The sequence below is a fragment of the Populus alba genome, chromosome 7 (genome assembly GCF_005239225.2).
Source record: "Populus alba chromosome 7, ASM523922v2, whole genome shotgun sequence".
Classification (NCBI taxonomy): Eukaryota; Viridiplantae; Streptophyta; class Magnoliopsida; order Malpighiales; family Salicaceae; genus Populus; species Populus alba.
In genome coordinates this window covers 12,497,460-12,518,237 of record NC_133290.1, presented here as the reverse complement: position 1 = coordinate 12,518,237, position 20,778 = coordinate 12,497,460, and the positions used below count along the sequence as shown (strand labels likewise).

General features: G+C 34.0%; 2 protein-coding genes across 2 annotated transcripts; both read left to right on the top strand.

Moving 5' to 3' along the window:
• Nucleotides 1-4,644: 4,644 nt before the first annotated feature.
• Nucleotides 4,645-6,398, top strand: LOC118043437 (histone H3.3). Its single transcript, XM_035051412.2, has 5 exons — nucleotides 4,645-4,732; nucleotides 5,427-5,498; nucleotides 5,610-5,686; nucleotides 5,767-5,857; nucleotides 5,944-6,398. The coding sequence occupies exons 2-5, from the start codon at nucleotides 5,427-5,429 to the stop codon at nucleotides 6,112-6,114; spliced, it is 411 nt and encodes a 136-aa protein (XP_034907303.1). The 5' UTR covers nucleotides 4,645-4,732; the 3' UTR covers nucleotides 6,115-6,398.
• A 9,317-nt stretch (nucleotides 6,399-15,715) lies between these two features.
• On the top strand, nucleotides 15,716-20,115 carry LOC118043436 (lanC-like protein GCL1). Its single transcript, XM_035051411.2, has 5 exons — nucleotides 15,716-16,072; nucleotides 16,271-16,458; nucleotides 17,145-17,262; nucleotides 18,682-19,152; nucleotides 19,636-20,115. Exons 1-5 carry the CDS (start codon nucleotides 15,920-15,922, stop codon nucleotides 19,975-19,977), a joined length of 1,272 nt encoding a protein of 423 aa, XP_034907302.1. The 5' UTR covers nucleotides 15,716-15,919; the 3' UTR covers nucleotides 19,978-20,115.
• Nucleotides 20,116-20,778: the final 663 nt, after the last annotated feature.

Below are 20,778 nucleotides of genomic sequence, written 5' to 3'. Positions count from 1 at the left end.
AGCTTGGAAGTATATGTTTTTGATGTTTTCAAATCTGCTGATCTCTTATTATGCTTTTCTAAGTGAAAAGCACTTTTTCTAAATACGAGTTACACATTTAACCAGTTACATAGTCACAATAAGAATTAAGGGGGCAATTGCCCCTTGATTTTTTTTTTTCAAAATATTTTTTTATATTAAAAATTTAATATAATAACTTAACAAGTTTAATTTTTTTTATTAACTACTAATTGATCCAAGCTTTTTTTTTTGAATTATTGTTTTTGCCTCTCTTTCTTCTACAAGATTTCTTTTCAAGTCCTAATGAATAAATTCAAACTTGAAAAAAATCTTTTTGATTCTCGAAAAATGAGGGGCAAAGGGATTGATCGAAAAAGATCTCTTGTTCTTGTTTTTATTATAAGATCATGATTAGATCTGCATATGTTTGGTAAAAAGAAAAATCTTTTTCTTTGAGAATAATCAAAAAAGGAAAGTGTTCAATTGGAACATGAAAACGTGACTGAAATTGTCCTAGTTATTCTTTGGGACTGAGTGGATGAAGGGAGGCGCTTCTCGACCGATGAAACTATTAATTAGTTAAGTAAGTAACCTTTTATGCTTTGTGTTTTAAGTGAGTTTCCTTCATTTTTTCTATTTATTTTATTGTCTAATTTTAATTTTATTCCTTAATAATTAGCTATTAAAAATTGTTAGACTTTATGATAATTTATGGATTTGTTAAATTAATATGTGAATGGATAATATTATATGCATATGAATATGAATTGAAATGAGTTTTGATGTATCAATATGTGTTTTGTTATAAATTTCACATGAAAATGATGGTTATTAACTTACTAGTGATTAAAAATAAAGTAATGAGCAACTCAAAAAATTAGGGACAATAAAAATTTTTTAAAATATATATTAATATTTATATTTAACCCACTTATATAAAACAACAAGTCCACAGAGAATTGTTGCCAATAATTTAATTAGCCCCTGAAATATTTAAAAATAGATGAAAGAAAGTTGTCATAACCCAATTTTTGACCATTTTTATTTTAATTATTATTATTATTTTATTTACTAAAAAATGATAAAAAATGATGATAAAAAAAATAATAATGATGAAAAAAACAAGTAAAATAAAATAAATAAAGAATGAATTAAAATTTGGGTTAAGGGCAACATGATTGGAAGTTTTAGGGTTTAATTAAAATTTGAAATTAATCTAATTAATCCAATCAGGGATTTAAGTGGAGAATTGATAAGTTTTGAAACTTAATTAAGCTTGAAAATTAATCTAATTAATCCAATTAAGGGTTTAATTGGAGAATTAATAAGTTTTGAGACTTAATTAAGCTTGGAATTAATTTAATTAATCCAATTAAGAGTTTAATTGGAGAATTGATAAGTTTTGATACTTAATTGGACTCGGATTTAATTAAATTAATGAAATCAGGGACTTAATTGAAGAAATATTAACGATTGAGGTCCAAATTGCGAAATTAAAATCCAAGGATTACATTGAAAAAGGCGCGTAAATTACAAAAGTTTTGAAACTTCGCGGGTCAAAGTGAAAATGACCACTGTTATCTCCAAAACGGTGTCGTTTTGAAGACGTTGTTCATCTTTTTCTTTAAACCAGCGACCGTTTTCCACGGTAAAGGAGGCCGAACGTTGCAGCAGTAATGGTCGTCCGTTGGCCTTAGTTATGAGCGTTTAATGGTGGCCGTTTCTCAGCCTACCACCCGTTACCAACCCGCCAAGTCCTATATAAGCCAAGCAGCACCGAGAGCAGAGGCTGGTTGGAGAGTTAGAGAGAGAGGGACGAACGAAAACCAGAAGAGAGAAACACACATATACCAGCCGAATTTTTAAGCTTTTTTAGAACCACACACCAGAAGTAAAGCTTTCCCTCACCAATATCAGCCTAAAACAGCAAACACAGTAGAGAGGGAAACGGAGGGGAACCACAGAGCCGAAGAAGAAAGACAGGGACGAAAAGAAAAAAAGAAATAGAGAACGGAGGAGACGACTGGAGAAGCAAACGAGACAAAAACAGGGGAAGAGAACAAAAAGCCAACGTACCTCAACTTCGCCTTCGTCTTCAGAACACAAACACAGTGAGCAGACGAGAAACCAGAGAAGAAAAACGCAAACAAAACCAGAGGAAGAAGCTTAAAAAACGAAGAGAGCACCACCGACTGCCTCTTCTCCAGCACCAGCTTCCAAAACCAGAGGAGGAAGCTAAAAAGGAGAGAGGAACGAGCAGTTGACAGAAGGAACACATCGACAGAAGGGAAACGAACGAACACAGGGATCTTAAGGCAAGGATAGACGACCAAGAAAGACTGAAAAAAATCCAGACTGCCATTTCCAGCACCAGGTAAGTTACGCTTTCCCTTCTTGCATTTTAATTACATGCTCTTGTAGAAACACTAAAAAATGGCCAGCCGGGTCAAGCCTGTGACCCGGCTAGGCCTGCTGGGTCCAGCCTAGCCCCATGTGGGCTGCGCTGGGCCCAGCCCCAAAAAAATAAAAAAATAAAAAACAGAAAAATAAAAAAGGTAGAAAAAAAATAAAAAATGTGTATCATGAATAAAAATAATGTAAATTTATTGGTTTATTCACTGACACCAGAGTCAGGAATAAAAATACTAGTTTAAATTTATATTATTTTTATTTGTTGTATGTTATTTTATTTAGCTAAAAAATAAAAAAATATGCATGCATAAAAATAAATTTATTTTTATTTGTTCACTGGTGCTAGAGTAGGAAATAAAGAATATTGATCTAATTGTTTTTTAACTACGAATTTTTATCAATGCCAGAGTTGAAATTATTCGAGCTCGAATATTCACTGACGCCAGAGTCAGAAATATTATAAACAAATCATCATAGCACAAATTAATAAATATTTAGCAATTGAAGACAAAACCAACAATGCAGTCTGCCTTAGGCAGAACATTTAAGGGGTGATAATATCTTCCCTTTTATGTAACCAATCCTGAACCATAGAATCTCTGTTGACCAATTAGGGTTCCTAGTGACCATAATATTAGGTGGCGACTCCTTAAACAAGACATTTTTCCTTAAAAGAACCGGATGCCAGAAATCTGTTCTTTTTCCATAATTCAAGAGAATTATTTTGTGGGCCGCCGCGATGTCGGGTGCGACAAAAGTTTAGTTATATATATAGAGAAAGAATATCTTTAATGAAATTAAGAATGAAGTTATTATGAAACATTTTCAAAATATGAAAACTCAAAAAAAATAATTATAATGTAAGTATTTTTATTTTAAAAATATTCTAAAATTAATTTTGCTTGATATGAGTTAATGCATGTATTTCAAATTGATTTCTCTATATATAACACATGTCTATATAATATATAATATTAAGTATTTGTTAGTAATTTGTCATCTCATTTAAAATTTCTTGACTCCGCTACTACACTTAGGTTTGCTAACTTATGATATAAATTAATTGTTCGCTTTAGCACCAATATACCAATTAAAAAACACTCCACAAAACTGATTTTAAAAACTTATTTTTATCATTTGATATTGATTTGGTTTGAAATTGGATTTTAATTTAAATTTAAATTTTTATTGAATTATTCTGTTCTTAAAATTCATATTATGGTTGAACCCAAATTAACTCAATATTATTTTGTATATTTTTTTTAAATTAAATATTTTTTTAATTCCAATCATTTAATATTTTATTGTTTTTCATTTAATTCTTTCATGTTAACTTGTAAGACTGTAAAAAACTTTCGATAAAATTGACAGGAATCTTTTTAAAATATTGTCAAGAGTTCTTTTTATGCATGCTTTCGTTATCATTTTTTTATTTAATTGATATATTATGGATGTTTTTTATTTTGTTATATAATTAAATAAAGCTTGCTTATTGAACTAGTTTATATTATAATTTGAGTCACGATTTTTTTAAAAATATATTAATCCGGCTTTTGTATACCGAGGGCCAATAGTCTAATAATAACAACCTGAATGGACATCTGACAAAAGACATGATACATAGTTTTTAGAAAGAGCTTTATCAATATATAGTTTTTTTTAAATAAATATCTTTGTGTGGATAATAGAGAGGGCCTTTTTGATTTTATATTTTGAAAATATTTTTTTTTAAATTAATTTTTTTATTTTTTTAAAAATTAATATATTTTTTAAAATTTTAATTATTTTAATATGCTGTTATCAAAAATAATTTTTAAAAAATATAAAAATATTATTTTAATATATTTATAAATAAAAAATACTTTATATACCAGCAAAAATCAAACTCTCAAACAAGCTTTTGCATATATAATACCCGATTTTGAGAAATTACACATAAGAAAGTCCTTAATTGCAATTTCCTAAATCTGAATGGACATCTGACAAAAGACATGATACATAGTACCAACCACACATTGAACTTCATAGCTACAAGAAAAGTACGGGCTTCGTCCTTCAGCCAATAAGATTCGAGAATTAAGCCTCAACGATCCGCGTCATTACTCTAAAACCACATCCTAGCCGGTCACATCAAGAAGAGAAAACACAACTTAACATTTTGTGAACCGTTCGATTATAAAGAGAGAAAGCACAAAGATACCCAATCGTACCCATCCGATTCCTACTCTAAATCTCTATAAATATAACTCGATTGCTTCTTTAATCAATCTTTACAAAAATTTCAGAGTTTTAGAGAGAGGTTTCTTAAAGAGATTCCAAGGTGCGTTTTTTTGACTTCCTTCTTCTGTTGTTCTTAATTAGGGTTTCTAATTAAATTTCTTGATTGGTCACAAGGGCCTAGTGGTGTTTGTAATTGACAACTGTTTTGAGGGATTTTGGGATTTTTAGGGTATGAATTTGTGGGTTCCTGAATCTGTTTCTGAAATTGATGGGTCTTGTTCGAAATTTAGGGTTTGTTTGTCGGTTTAATTTCAATAAATTGTTATTCTATAATTGATTTAATGTAATTACGATTATTGATTTTAACTTTTTGAGTGGTTGGTTTGAGATTCAGGGCTGTATTGGCATTTTAGTTCTAATGATGTACTTTTTTAAGTCTTTAGTTGTTAAGATCTGTTGAACAGCGTTATGTTTGGTTGCTGAGAAAATGTTACGAAAGCCAATTTAGTTCTCGACCAAACGGATAAGCCCTTTACAAGACTGCCTATAGATCTTGAATTGTTTTCTTGAAGACCAAAAGTGAGGCCTGAAGGTGCATGAAGTTGTGTTAATGAATGTTAACATGTTAATCTATTTTATTGATCAAACAGATGAGCGCTTTAGTCTTAAGATTTTCAACTGTTTTCTAGGGGACCAAAAGGGAGACTTGTGTTAATGAATATTAAAATGTTTTATCTATTTTGGCCTTCCTGATAGAATGATTGTTTCTGATTATTTGTTTCGTGTGTGTATAGATGGCCCGTACCAAGCAAACTGCTCGTAAATCTACAGGAGGAAAGGCCCCAAGGAAGCAGCTTGCCACTAAGGTATTATCTCTCTTTTATCCAATAAGATTCAATGATTTGCCTTTTGGCCAGCTTATTTTTCTTTAACTTGTTATAATCTTGTGATTGATAAATCCTGATACGTGATTATAGGCTGCTCGTAAGTCTGCCCCAACCACTGGTGGAGTGAAGAAGCCTCACCGATACCGCCCTGGAACTGTTGCTCTTCGGTTAGTCAATGGTTCCTAACTAATTGATTTCTTGTTACTGATAAATTTTCTAGTCTTATATGTTAATGCATGCAATGTAGTGAAATCCGTAAATATCAGAAGAGTACGGAGCTCTTGATCAGGAAACTCCCATTCCAGAGGCTTGTTCGTGAAATTGCCCAGGACTTCAAGGTATATTTTAAATAATTATGTCGATGGTTTTTCTTGATGAGTGAAAGTGGTGTTTCGATGCTAATGGTTACATTTGTGCCGTGCAGACTGATCTGCGTTTCCAGAGCCATGCTGTGCTGGCGCTGCAAGAGGCAGCTGAGGCATACCTTGTGGGTTTGTTCGAGGACACTAACCTTTGTGCCATCCATGCCAAGCGTGTCACTATCATGCCCAAGGATATCCAGCTGGCTAGGAGGATCAGGGGCGAGCGTGCCTAAGTGACATGTTGAAATGGGAGACAAGTGGACTTTTGATCAGCAGAAGCCAAGTTGTTTAGGTAGTAGATAGGATTGGTTCATGGGTTGTAGTGTTAGGCTGTGTGATGTTGGGTTAATAGGAGGTGGTGTCCTTAATCTTGTCTTCTGGGGATGTGAACCTCTTGGTATATTTTCTTCTGTTAAAAACTGTGTTGAATGTTTTCTCTTATCGTGACTGGTGCCACAGCGAAGTGGTACTTGAACACATATGCTATTATTTTGGATCTAATTTTTAGTTTGTTAAATTCATGTGTTTACACTTGTTTTGATCGTTTTGGTGTTGTCCATGCTCTTCATTTTGAGTTATGGTGGTCTGAGAGATGTCAGAACGAAACGAATTTCGTTGGTAGTTTGGTAAAATGGATTTACAGCGGGCACACGATATCAAAATTGGTGGGCGGGTGGGTGGATGGTTGATCTCACCGACACAATTTCCTTCTTTGAGGGCGGTCTCTGGTTTCTCTCTGATTAATTGGCTTTATAAATTTCGTGCTTCCGTAGCCTTCTGGGAGACAGCGTCGTGGGTTTCTGTTTTGATCTGCGTGCTTCGAAATTAGGGGATTTTGTTATGAAAAATTGATATTGTCCGGTAAATTTTTTGGAAGAATAATATAGGTTTGTTTGAACATAATCCTATTTTTTTATATTGATTATATACAAAACCACTATTAAGAAATGATCATTATTCTCTCATGATTGAAAGATAAGATTGATCAGATATTTAAGTTTTAATGGTTAAGATGACTGGAGAGAAAAATAAGGGAAGAAAAAATAGATCATTGGGATTAAGGACTTTGATGAGATCATTTTACCTTATCTAGAAATGAACAATTAACTCTAAACAATGTGGGATTATATTTGATGGTTTTTTAAGGTGGTTAGATCTGTTTCATCCATATTTTTCTAATACTATTAAGTGTAAAAGACAGAACTTTGATATGTTTTTTTGTGATTTTTTTTTTGGGTATTAGATTTTAAATTTTATTTATTGACTATTGGATTTTTATGAAAATCTGAAAATATTTTTATAGTTGTTAATTAATTTGGCTCAGAAATAACTTTTGAAACAACTTTTATTTCAATAATAATTGTGTTAAAACTATGCTATTTTTTAGAATTTTTAAAAAACTATGTTAGAATTACAAAGTAATCACTCTGATGACCCTACTTTTCTGTTAATTGAGTACATGCTTCCTCTCCATTAAAATCTGTCGTTAAAAGTTATTCCTGTGTACTGTGATCTCTCTAGTTTCCTTTAATTTTTGTTGTTAACCTTTGGTAATAATTTTCCGAGGGCGGAACCTGTCAAAAGCCAAATTGCCTATGATTTGTCAGTAAATAATAGGCATGGTTTAAGAGTGTAATAGTAATGAATTTTTAAAGTATTTTTTGTTTAAAAATATATTAAAATAATATTTTTTTAAAATTATTTTTTTACATTAACATATTAAAATAATCTATTTTTTTAAATATTAATTTAAAATAAAAAATATTTTTTAAAAACATTAAAATAAACAATAATATCCTAGCTGCACGCAAATTATATCGCGCTAAAAGACTTTCTGACATGGTTACTTTTTTAAACGGCTATGGACCTCAAATAAATAGAATGATGGTCCTCCCTGACCCTATAAGTCACGTGATCACAGATTTTATTTTTTTAATGTAAAAGCCCACTTTGAAAAAGCTACCGATATGGCATCGCTTGCTCTCTGTTTTTCCCTCTTTTTTTGCAACACCATTGTTACAGGTAATATTATTCAATCGCAATTTCAGTCTCCTGTTGATGGAAAAGGTGGCCATTTTAGAAAAAGACAATTACTTTATATTGTGATGTGTGCTTGAAGAAGATAGTCATCAGAAGAGAGTGGATATCCTCGAAGGAGACAAGATGAGAGAGATAGCCATTGATGTGAAATTATGGCCTTTGTAGGCACACCATGCCAACAAAGAAGATACAGAGTTTGATTGAGCTCTTTTACAGGGGGGTCGGTTGGGCTTCCGACATCCTCCTTTCTTCCTCCTTCTCTTCTCCCTCCCCTCTCCGTCTCGGTTGGGCTGGCTATGCCTGTAATAGCTCTTGTCTGTTGGCTTGCCATGAATTATTATTATTATTATTATTATTATTAAAATCAAAACCACCAGGCCTAACATTAGACTCATCCCCAAGCAAATTGAAGATGGCCTTTTGTTGTGGTTGTAATCATGTTGCCCAGAAATGAACTGGGCGATGGTGATGGTGATGCTATGAGACCCATAAAAAAAGATTCGCAAAAAAGATGGAGAGGGAATGACTCGTTAAACAGCATTATCATTGGGTTTATAAAAAGAATAGTGAAATTACCATAATGTATTTGAAAGTAAAAAAATTTAAAAATAGTGTCAAATAACTTTTTTGTTTTTTTCTAATGAGTTTTTTTTTTTGTTATTGTTAGAATAGTTTAAGGGTAATTTAGTATATGATGAAATATAAAAATAATAAAAAACAAAAAGTTTGGACTATGTGCGACACAATCTTTGACATGGGGGCTATGTATGCAATGTGTGCAGCGACATCTAAAATTACTTTTTTATTGTGTTGTTGGAAGCATTTTCATGCTCTTTTATTAGTGGTATGACACATGTCGATAGTGATTATAATGTTGTTTATTGTATGTTCAGGTTTATCTTATAATCGTCACAAGTAGCCTTACTTAAAATATTTTTATTTTTTTTTGTTGATTAGATAGAAATATACATATTAGAATGTAATGAAATTATTGCTAAATATGTAATACTAATGCTTGACCTCTGCATATAAAAATTTATAAACTTGCATATTATATTAGGCTTGTATATTTGAATTGATGCATGCTTAGATGTATTCTAATTCTATCTTACTTAATTTTTTTAATTAAGTAGTGTGTTACATTGTTGTTTCATATTATGAATGAAGATCAAAGTTTTTGGAATGTAATAAAATGAATTTGACATGAGTGATGATATAAAATGATTGGATCACGAGTTGAGAATTGTTTTACAAATATACATGTGAATGTCAATAACATGGAATTTTCTAAATATAAAGAAAACTTTGATAAAATTTCATTATAAATATTGGTGGAGTACATGTAAATTTTAAAGAATTAACATTCATGTTTAAAACAACACATGTTAAATGAAAATAATTTAATCAGTTTTTTAAAAGTCTATAATTTTTAAAATATTTTGAAAATTGAAGATGTTACATGAAAAATGTTTCAATTTTTAAAAATCTTGAGTATCAATCCATCTTGTCATGCTAGCTGAAATCAATTATAAGCAACAATAATAAATAAATAAATAAAAATATAGCAAAATGTAACATATCTTACCATTAAAGACAATCACGTAAAATACCAACATACACATTATTCTCTTCTTTTTTATTTTCTTTTTTTCCCCAATAAAAAGTATTTATATGCCTTACACATTAATTAATGGAGATTAAATAATTTATACGAATAACTTTAAAAATAAACTTCAAATATTCTTACACCTTCCACATATCTAGATAAACAATTTTAAATATACATACATTGTAAACTTGGAAAGTCAAGAGAAATAACAAAGCTACATAACCGGTCTACCACCTTAGGTTATATAACATTCTCCCAATTGCCCCAACGGCAAAAACATTTGAACCGTTAGAGCCGTTAGTTTGTCTTGCTGGAAAACCCGCCAACCTCGGATTTTTCTTACATATCTAACCAAACCAAACCCACTCTCTCTCTCTCCCCATGAATTTCTCAAAGACTAGTATTGATCTTGAGATCCTGGTCTTCATTTTTCCAAATCTGGAAGATATTACACGATAACTAACAAGAAACAATTCCATAATGCTGTCTTCCAAGCAGAACCTATGCATTACATGATTGTTGACTGGGTAGTTTGTTGCCTCCCTTGCTCTTTAATTCCATGCATTAGTTTTCTCTCTTTATATACGTGCAATATCTTTTCATGTTCTATAAAATTCTTGGCTTTGAATGGTTCTTTTGTTCTATTTCTTCCTCTCTTTCCTTCTTGTAACTTCTTGTATATAATTCTGTTCTTTCATGTACCTGGTGGTGTGGTTAAGAATTGAGTCCTTAGAGATTTCATAAAATTAAGAACCTTTTTTTGATTGTGTACTTCAAGCCCTTTTCTGCATCAAAACTTAGCAAAGGGAACGACCAAACATCACAGATCAATCCAAAATCCACCAGTCTCTCCAACAACAGCCTCGAGGATCTTATTTGAGGTAACGATCCTGTTTTCTTTCAGCTTTTGTTGTTATTCAAGGTTCATATACCTTTTTAGGGTTGGATTTGGATTTTTCTTTGACAGTACACGAATGTCTAAAATGGGGCAATTAGAGTTTTGTGGCTAAAATTTAACAATTGCGATAGAAAGCAAGACTTGTAGGATATTATTTGATTAATTATATTTTTCAGCACCTTTCAGGAATTTATTTAAAGTAGGTTTTATTAGAAAACTTGATTGCTGAGTTTCGAGTTTTATTCCTTGGACTTCTTCCTTTTTCTGTATTCCCTTGCATTATCTTTCTTGTTTTACATCTCATTCTCCTTTCCAATTACCAAGCAATGGTTCAGAATTTGAGACCAGGCGGTTCCCATCATAATCATGTGATGTTGTTCTTTGTTGTAGCTAGAAACCAGTCTCAAGAGTGGCAAATTAAGATGCAGCAAGATAAGGGTAAAGTTGAAGAGGAGCTGAGGAATATGAAGGAGATATTGACTGTAGCGAAAAGGGAAAGAGATAGAGCGCGTGATGAGCTTAAAGAGATGAAAATGGTGGCCGACGAGTCAAATGCCATGTTAGAAGAAGCAATGTCTAACGGGAAGACTGCTGATGTATTTACGGAACTCAACTCAGTAATGGAATCATTGTCAAAATCAAAGCAAGAGTTGAAGATCAAAGAAAAGACAATCACATCTTTGAAAGTAGAAGTTGGAAAGCTCCGAGAGGTGGAGGCCAAATTGCTAGAGAACGATAACTCATTGGAAAATCTGAAAAAGGAGTTGAATAAAGTTAAATCAACTGAGGCACATACTTTGGGTTTATTATCCCAGAGTAAGAAAAGAATTCAAGAACTTGAGGCTGAGGTACAGACAGGGAAAGAAGCAGAAATGAAATTGTTGAAGTCATCTGCTGCTCAAACAAAGCAGCTTGAACAGACCAAGTTACTGCTTGAAAAGTCGAAGCATGACATGACCTCCCTTCACAAGAGGGTAGAGAAATGGGAGAAACATGATGGCGATAAGATTTCATTGCAAAGAGAATTAGAAAGTCTCAAGTCTGAACTTCAGGTGGCAAGGAAGAACCGAACTCATGCTCAGGAGGGCGAAAAACATTCAACATCAAAGACCAAGAATCGACTAGAGGAGACGGAGTTGCTTAAACATGAATTGAAGCTAGCAACTGAGGCAGAAGAGAATAGCAAGAAGGCAATGGATGACTTGGTTTTAGCCCTATCTGAAGTTGCAACAGAGGCCAGCCAAACAAGGGAAAAGCTCATGTCAACCCAGAAAGAGCTGGAGCACTTCAAAACGGAGGCAGAAAACTTTCGGGAGAATTTAAATAGCATTGAGGACAAGTATAGGAATCTTTTGAATGTAGCAACGAAAGAAGCTGATCGATACAGAAAAACAACTGAGAGGTTGCGAATAGAGGCTGATGAATCACTTCTGGCATGGAATGCGAAAGAGACTGGCTTTGTGGATTGCATCAAGAGAGCCGAAGACGAAAAGTCCTGTGCATTGGAAGAGAACAGTAAACTTCTTGAATTGCTTAGAACAGCTGAAAACATGAACAGGATATCCAAGCAAGAGACTCAGAAGGTGCGCGATATACTTAAACAGGCCCTGAATGAGGCTAATGTTGCGAAAGAAGCTGCAGGAATTGCCAGGGCTGAGAATTCCCAACTCAAAGATGTCTTGGATGAAAAAGACAATGCTCTGGTTTTCATTACTCAAGAGAACGAGAACCTCGTGATTAATGAAGCTGCAGCTCTCGAGCAAATCAAAGTGTTGAAGCAACTTCTCTCTGAAGCATCCGAAAAGGAATTTAATGTGGAATATAAGGAAAACCAACATAAGCAAAAGTCACAGAGTGCACAGGAGAAGCAGCACAAAGATGGCCAGAAACCTGGCCATTCATGCAGTTGCCATCTAAAAGAGATAATAACTCCCCATAAACACAAGGATGCAGATGAGAACAGCAGAACTCCTGATAAACAAAACAATGAGGATGGGGATGAGGGCTCTGAAAATTCTGATCCACTTAGGGGATCGATATTTGATGATCAAGAAGAAGAATTATCAACAGCAAAACCAGAGGACCACGATCATCTAGATGATCCGGAGAACGAAAGAAACTCTACGAGAAAACGAGCATATTTACGAAGATTTGGTGATATTCTAATGAGGAGAGGAGGTTCTAACAGAAGGGGACAACCAGTTGGTGGTGAGGGTCACAGAAAAGAACAGTCATTATAGGTGAATAATCATATCTACTTGATTTCTGCATGCTTTTGAGTTTGCTTCAGAAGTATAGATAGTTTTTCTTCCTTTCACAAGGCGAAAGGTTCACCTGAGTTCACATTGTGAATGTGTTTCTCATTCTCTACTTTCATTACTTTGTTACCTAAAAAACAGAATACTAAATTAAAGAAGCATCTAACCTAAAAAGCAAGATGATCACTTCCTTGTATGTTTATTTAATAATACAATGTGAGGCATATACTGCTTATTTCTCTTGCTTCCATCGCCTTCTAATTGAGCAAATTATATACAAATTAATGGGGATGCAGAGACATTTTTTTTCTTTTAAAAAGAAAAGTTTCTGCTACTCTTTTCCTCCTCAATATTAAAATGTTTATATACCTTATAAAAAAAGCCAAATTTAAATGACGAATTGAAAAAAAAAAAAATCAATTTTAATTAAGGATAAAAAACCTGATTCTAGTTAGCATGCTAAACTTGTGATTTGATTATGAGGTCGAGATAACTTCATATAAAATAAATTGAATAAAATAATAGATGTTAACTCTAAAAAAACTAAATGATGAAAGAAGAAATTAAAGAAAAATCAATTAAAAAATCACAAAAAAAAACCTCGAGTAAACACGAGCTAACTCAACTAACCCATGATTTGGAGTATAAAATTATGATAACCTATAAAAAAAGAGCGGAAAAAACATAAAGTTAAAGGCCTAAAAATCTATTGTCAAAGGATAAAATTTAATAAAAATTTAATTAAAAAATGAACCTAAAATAAACTGAAGTCAAATTGAACTAATCTTTGAAACCCGTGACCCTGATTTTGAGACTAGGATTACCCAATAGAAAACAAACAAAAAAAATCATGAAGCAAAATTCCTGATCATCCAAAATTAAAAAATAAAACAAATAGTATTAAAAAAAATGAGAAACAAATCTATTACAAAAACTAAATGAAAGAAAATAACGAGGGACTAAATTGAAAAATTAAATTAATCAAGAAAAGGATAAAAAACAAGAAAATAGAAATTAAAAAAAAATGAGAATCAAATTGGATACAAAAATAAAATATTGATTGAAAAAATTGAAAAAATAAAATATTGATTGAAAAAATTGAAAAAATAAAATGAAGAAAAGGATAAAATAAAATAGCATTAAAAAGAATGAGAATTAAATTCGATACAAAAATTAAATGAAATAAAATCCCGAGGGATAAAATAAAAAAAAACTTCAAAAAGCATTAAAAGCAAAAACAAATAACAATCAAAAGAATAAGTATCAAAATTGATACACTTACAAATTGACAGGGTGTATTTAATTTTTGAAATGGCCGACGTGAAATTGAAGGTGAGGAAGAGAGAAAAAAAAGTCCACCAAAGCCTAATTATTGCTCTACCCTGCACACACACTTGACCATTAGGAAAAGAACAATTCAAGGCTCCCAACGATGTCATGAAAGGTGGTGGTTAATCGCTAGAAGGCTTCGCACACACCATCTATAAATTTGGTATTTTATGGGTTTCCACCAGCTACTTATAAATTTTTTTAATTATCGGCTTCTTCTCTATAAGTCTCCCTTGACCTTCTAATTATGAAGTCCTTCATATCTCACCTCACTCTCCTAAAACTTTTTCTAATTTTAGGTTCCTCTCTACATAGAAACTTCTTCAAACATGGCACACATCCCTACATACATATGAGCTCTCTCAAATATATTTTTTGGGGTTTCCATCCCTCTTCTCATATGAAGGAAGTATGATGAACTCGTCATAGTAACCAAATATTTTTACAAGTCTTTGCGGATTAATATTACAAAGACTTAAGGGGCTATTGATGAATCCAAATTTAATAGACCCAAGAAACCCCCCAAAAGCCTAAAAAAAAACCCAAAAACATCCTCATAGACTTGAGCTACCAGGGTGTATGGGCTCGGGCATGGTAGCCTGGGCCCATACTAGGTGTCCTCCTGTGCTCGAACATGGAAGCTCGAGCCTACCATTTGAGCGCGTTGCCCACCACTTGTGGTGTTGAGGGTGACATGTCTAGCCTTGCTATGAATGTATCCCAGCACCCTTGACGCTAGGTGTGCACCCTTGCACTCTCGTGGGATTTGGTTACCACATTTGAGTCCAATGTGCTTTGATCCAGGTAGTGCGTCTAAATTTTTTTTTACCTCTATTAGGCTTGGTCACCTTGCTCGAGCCCAGCACTCCATTAAGAATTTTTTTCAAGAATCCATACAGGTTTCTTAGTATTTTATACTGATCTAATATGTATTATTTTGAGTACAATACACTTTAAAATATCACAAGGATGAAATAACATTTCAGCCTATTCTCTTTACAAAATAACAAAACTTATGGGCTATAAATACACCATGAATTCTTCAAACTCACAATCTCTTCATTCTTAACATTTTTAGCATATATATTTTCAGAATCTATCTCTCTAAAATATCATTGCACTTTCTTTCTCTACAAAGTTACTAACTTTACTATCGGAGAGTCTACATGTTTATCTAATGAAACCTTTTGTAAGTACAAGTTACCAGCCACCTTGGTTTACGAGGCATCATCTATTACGACCACAACTACTAACCACCCTAACTTATCGAACATCACCAGCTACTACAAGAGGTACCTGCCATCTTAACTTACTAGATATCACATGCTATTACAAACCACTTGAATTTTCTATATCAAGCCACCATACATCTTAGTTAGGAAGAAATAATAAGATTGCTTAAACTAAACATCAATCTTATTCCTAAAGATATTAAATTAGATTTTGTCACTCACGCATAATATATGCTCTTAAAATAATAACAGAAATAAACAAATTTATTATGTGAGGCAACGTCTCCGACCACCTGACCCATATAGGTTAAAAAAACTGGTCCACACGTTTTAATTAAACTCCTGAAATGAAAAAAAAAACAAACAAGAAGAAGAGAGAACGTGATTCTTATGCTATCAATATTTATCCAATAGATCAAGATTTAAGACGGATAACGTGGCACATTTACAACATGTCTCCGTGTTTACACTCCCACTATATGAAAACATAACCCAGCGCAATAGAACACTCCACTTCCATTGCTCCTCTTTTCCTTCATTTCTGGGTTTCCTACTTCTCAGACAACCTTCAACCTAAGTGTTTTTCGAAGAGAGAGAGAGAAAATCCCAGATAATCAAAACTAGTCGCAAAAGTGAAGTTTGGAACTTTAATAAATAAATAAGAAAGTAACCATGTCATCTACGGTGGAGGCAACTTCTCAAGAGAATCATGAGGAGAGCAGCAACGAACGGCTAGATTTGATTCACCATCTAGATCCAACTGCTACAGATATGTTAATCCCTAATGAAATTCTTCTCAAAGCTGCCATTTCTCTCAAGGATCAGGTATGCATTTAATTTCTTTTGTTTTTTTCTTAATACAGGACCTCTTTCTTTGAGTTCATGTATGTGTTATGACTTAAGCAAAGTAAAATAAATAAATAAGCATTCCATCGTCTTGTCCTTGAGAGTTTTAGGCCGGCGAGCTAGTCTGAGAATGCTCTAATTGATTGAAAAAAATTTGTTTGTCTTCATCGTATATAGGTGGTGGAGGCGACGTGGAAAAGAGATAGCAATATGGGTGCGGGTATTGACCCGACAGTGTATACGGGTCTTCTGGGGACAGCTTTCACCTGCTTGCGGTCGTACGAGGTTACCGGTAATGAGCAGGACTTGCTATTGTGCTCCAACATTGTTGACACGTGCTCCGTTTCCGCACATGCCTCCTCTAGGTAAATTATTGACTGATATTCAATTATCTGGACTGTACCTCATGGGCTCCTTATTCCTACATGAATTATTCTACTTGTATGAAGAATACGAGTTTAAATCTTAAAAGATCAATTTTTAAAATAAATATATATTTTTTCTAAAACAAGGGATTTCCTTCTTAATTGGCCATCGAGTTTCAATCTTACTAAGTTAAATTATCATAAATCCTCATATAGATAATTTGTTTGGACAAATCGAAAATATAAATTTAATTTTGATATGTAAAGGATAGTTTGAGTATACCAATGGGGCCATACTAAACTATAAAAACAAAAAACGTGGTAAATGTGGCTTTACTAGAACACCATTTTTGTAAAAATATCTTGCAAATATTTTGGTGGCTGTAAGGTCTTACAAATTTGCATCAATATGTCAATTCGTAGAAGATACAGTTTCAGATTTTCTTAGCTGTCTATTGTTTATCTCATTCATGTGGGAAACACTTTCATTAATTACGGCGGTCCAATTTGTTTAAATGACATTTTTTTTCAAAACATAAATCCATTAATTTCTGCAACCTTTTTGTTTGTCTCCTAAATTAGAAAAAATATTTTCAGAAAGATACAACCAATTGTGGGATTTTCAATATAAAATTATTTCTTCTCTCTTTCTTTGACGTTTAACGGTTGAAATGGTGGATGAACAGGCAAATGACCTTGACCTTCTTATGTGGGAGAGGAGGATTATATGCACTTGGCGCCGTGGCCGCTAACTACAAGGGGGACCATCAAGGACGTGACTTCTTTTTGAAACTCTTCCTTGAGGTACTCTCAATTTTCATCACTATCAATACATTTGCTAAGAGTCTAGTTTTCCTTGTCAAATGTATGGAAGCACGTAGCATAAATTCTTGCCTGCCCAGGAGAGAACAATTTAAAGATATTTGTTAAAATATGGAATATCTGCTGTTGGCCACGAAAGAGAAGAGGTTTTTCTAAATTTCTTCTTCTTTGTGGGTTACATTTCATATTCGTCCGTCATCGGAAAGCCTCGACTGCAGTTGGCACACTTGTCGGACATGGATTTCTTGAATTTTCTAGACTGCCTTGAGCATTCGTAAAAATGCATATTTGAGTCTGGACATTCACAATTTAATCTTTCAACCAGTATGAGAAAATTGTCATTCAACTTACAAGTTCATCCCTAACACTAACGAGAGGATTACTGTTTTAAAATGTCATTATGGATATGCTTATATGGTGGAAGGCATCTCTTTTAACTTCAGAAAGCAAATGCATCTGATGCTTTCCAGACACGGTCCCGTCCTTGTCTTCTTGTCTATGGTAGGTATTTATCCCCCCTCTCTTGGAATGTAGTCCAGTAGTTTGTGGGGACTTCTTAGCGTGAATGGTGAGTCCATTGCCAGAAAGCCAGCGAACAACTGGTCTTATGCAAAGTGTCTCTATCAGGGTCAAACTGCCTTTATTTCCTAATGTTCAAAGAGATAGATGCCTCACTCGTATTCGAGCACTGTTATGACTCTTTCTATGATACAATCTTGTAGCTTCAACATGGTGGGCGGGGACGCCTATGGCTCATGAGACGTCAATTTGAGCTTCAGTGACACAATCTGATAAGATACCACCAGCTGTTGGTCTTGGTTGGTTTCGTTGAGTTATTATCTAGGCCTCTGCCCTCTGGAAAACTAAGAATCTGATCCGCTGTGTTTGCATCTTCATATTCACTTCAGTGCTTTGCAGTGTAGCGTCGATTTTGAACACTGGATAATGATGATGTAGTGCTCTTTCATATATGCTTCCCTTTCCATTCCTTAATTTGGAAGCTATAGCAGTGCAAACAAAATAAGATGCATGTGGCTATAATTGCACAAATTGAACGTGTTCTGCTGTTTCATGAGCTGCTGCACTTTCCCCCCCTATCAGGACTCTTGCTCTTATGCTAGAGCCTAGAAGTACAGTACCTCTGGGAATCATTGATGGAGCAAGAGGCCTTGCCTTCTTTTAAGCACTAAGTTCAAAAGTGATGATGATTTTTCACCCACCCGGAATCCCGGATATGCTTAAACTCTATCACAATTGTAAAGAGTTTTCTAATGTTTGAACAGCTCTCTTTCATATCGTATCTTATTTGATAACGATTCATTTAACAACTGGGGTAGTTATTGTCAGCAATTCAATCCAATGGAAAACAAAAATCTTATTATTTATTTGATTGATTTATAGGTAGCACAAGAGAGAGCCCTCCCAGTTGGACCTGAGGAGGGTGGTTTTGGGATGTCATACGAGCTTATGTATGGGAGAGCTGGGTTTTTATGGGCTGCTCTATTCATAAACAAGCATCTTGGTGAAGGGACGTTACCTAGTGATCTTCTTTTGCCCGTTGTTGACGCTGTTTTAGCTGGGGGCAGAGCAGGGGCATCTGACAATGCAGCCTGTCCACTGATGTACAGATGGCATGGCACACGGTACTGGGGTGCAGCCAATGGCCTTGCTGGAATCTTGCAAGTGCTACTTAACTTTCCTCTTTCCAAAGAGGATGTCGAGGATGTTAAGGCAACTTTAAGGTACATGGTGAGCAACCGGTTCCGTCATAGCGGAAATTACCCTTCAAGCGAAGGAAACCCGAGGGACAAATTGGTGCAATGGTCACATGGTGCAACTGGCATGGCCATCACCCTCTGCAAGGCATCTGAGGTAGGCAATACATACTAAGTCAAGTTTATTTTGAGTGTCTGCACACGAGAATCCATCTATGGTGACAATTTTACAGAATTATATCCACTTTTACTCATGCTCAACTCAACTTCTTTCATCATTATCACACTGGTTTAATTACAAACATTGCATGGTAAGTTGCAAAATAGTTACTTGAATTGGTACTTTGCTTAAGCCTAAAAGGGGATTCATGTGGCAAACCATGCACAAGCTAACTGCATTCGGAAGTACTTGAATAGTTAGAAATCGCAGTTGTATTATAACTGCTGATAGTTATTAGATAATAAGACCTGAAAAGTGGGAAACATATTGTAAATTGTTCTGGTGTATAATGAACCAATTACCTATCATAATGGGAAACATATTCAATTCAAATGTTCGAAACCCTTAGTTTTATCAGCCAAATATTGAGGCTAAGTCGCTGGTGATAACTATATATTTATTTATTTTTGTGTTTGGCAGATGTTTCCAAATGATAGGGAGTTCAGAGATGCTGCTATAGAAGCAGGGGAAGTTGTTTGGAAGAGTGGGTTAGTGAAGAAGGTAGGCCTCGCCGATGGTGCGGCAGGAAACGCGTATGCCTTCCTTTCCCTTTATCGCCTTACTGGAGAGAGCATATATGAGGAGAGAGCAAAGGCATTTGCAAGCTTCTTGTATCATAATGCCAGTGGACTCGTGACCATAGGGCATGCTCGTGGAGCTGATCATGCCTATTCTCTTTTTCAAGGACTAGCTGGAACAGCTTGCCTTTGGTTTGATCTTCTCAAGCCTGAAAGTTCCAGATTCCCTGGGTATGAACTATAAGTGGAACAGTTTTAGCTGAAAGTTACATTATATGGAATTTAATCCTTTCATGTATATAAGAGTGTAACTTAAGCGCTCTAGTTCTAAATTTGAAGAAAACTTGGGCATAGATATCAATCCAAAGTTTTATTTAGTAACGATTGGTAACATCATAGTTCTATATTGGTTTCTTGGTGATGCGTTGCTTATTGCATCATATTTTTGAACATATTGAACATCCTCCCTGGTAGGTTATACTGATAACTACCGGAAAGCCAAGCTGTCGAGAAGAAACATTGAACACTTATCCTGTCTTACAACTGTTTGATAACCCCATTGATACGCAACATAGCCAAGATTAGACATGGCAAAAAACATTATCTTATCCTGGTTTTATCCTTTCTATGCTCTTCAAACTATTTCCCTTTTAGCTCTGCTAGAAATGTTTATTGAAATGACTTGGTGACATTTGCCAATGCCATCTTCACCCCATCGGAGTCATCTGTGTGCGATCATGTGCTTGGAATGCATGGTGCCATACTATTGGAACAGCCGGACTGTTTTTTTCTGTGTTTGAAAAATATTTTTAAAAAAATTTAAAAGTTTTTTATTTTTTTATTAACTTCAAATTAATATATTTTTAGTGTTTTCGAATCATTTTGATACGCTGATGTTAAAAATAATTTTTAAAAAATAAAAAAAATCATTGGCATGTATTTTAGCACGAAATATTATTTGACAAAAAACCACAACCACACTGCGAAACTTACACTCAAATCAAATGAAACTTCCTAATCAATAATTCAATCTTCTTGTCTTCTG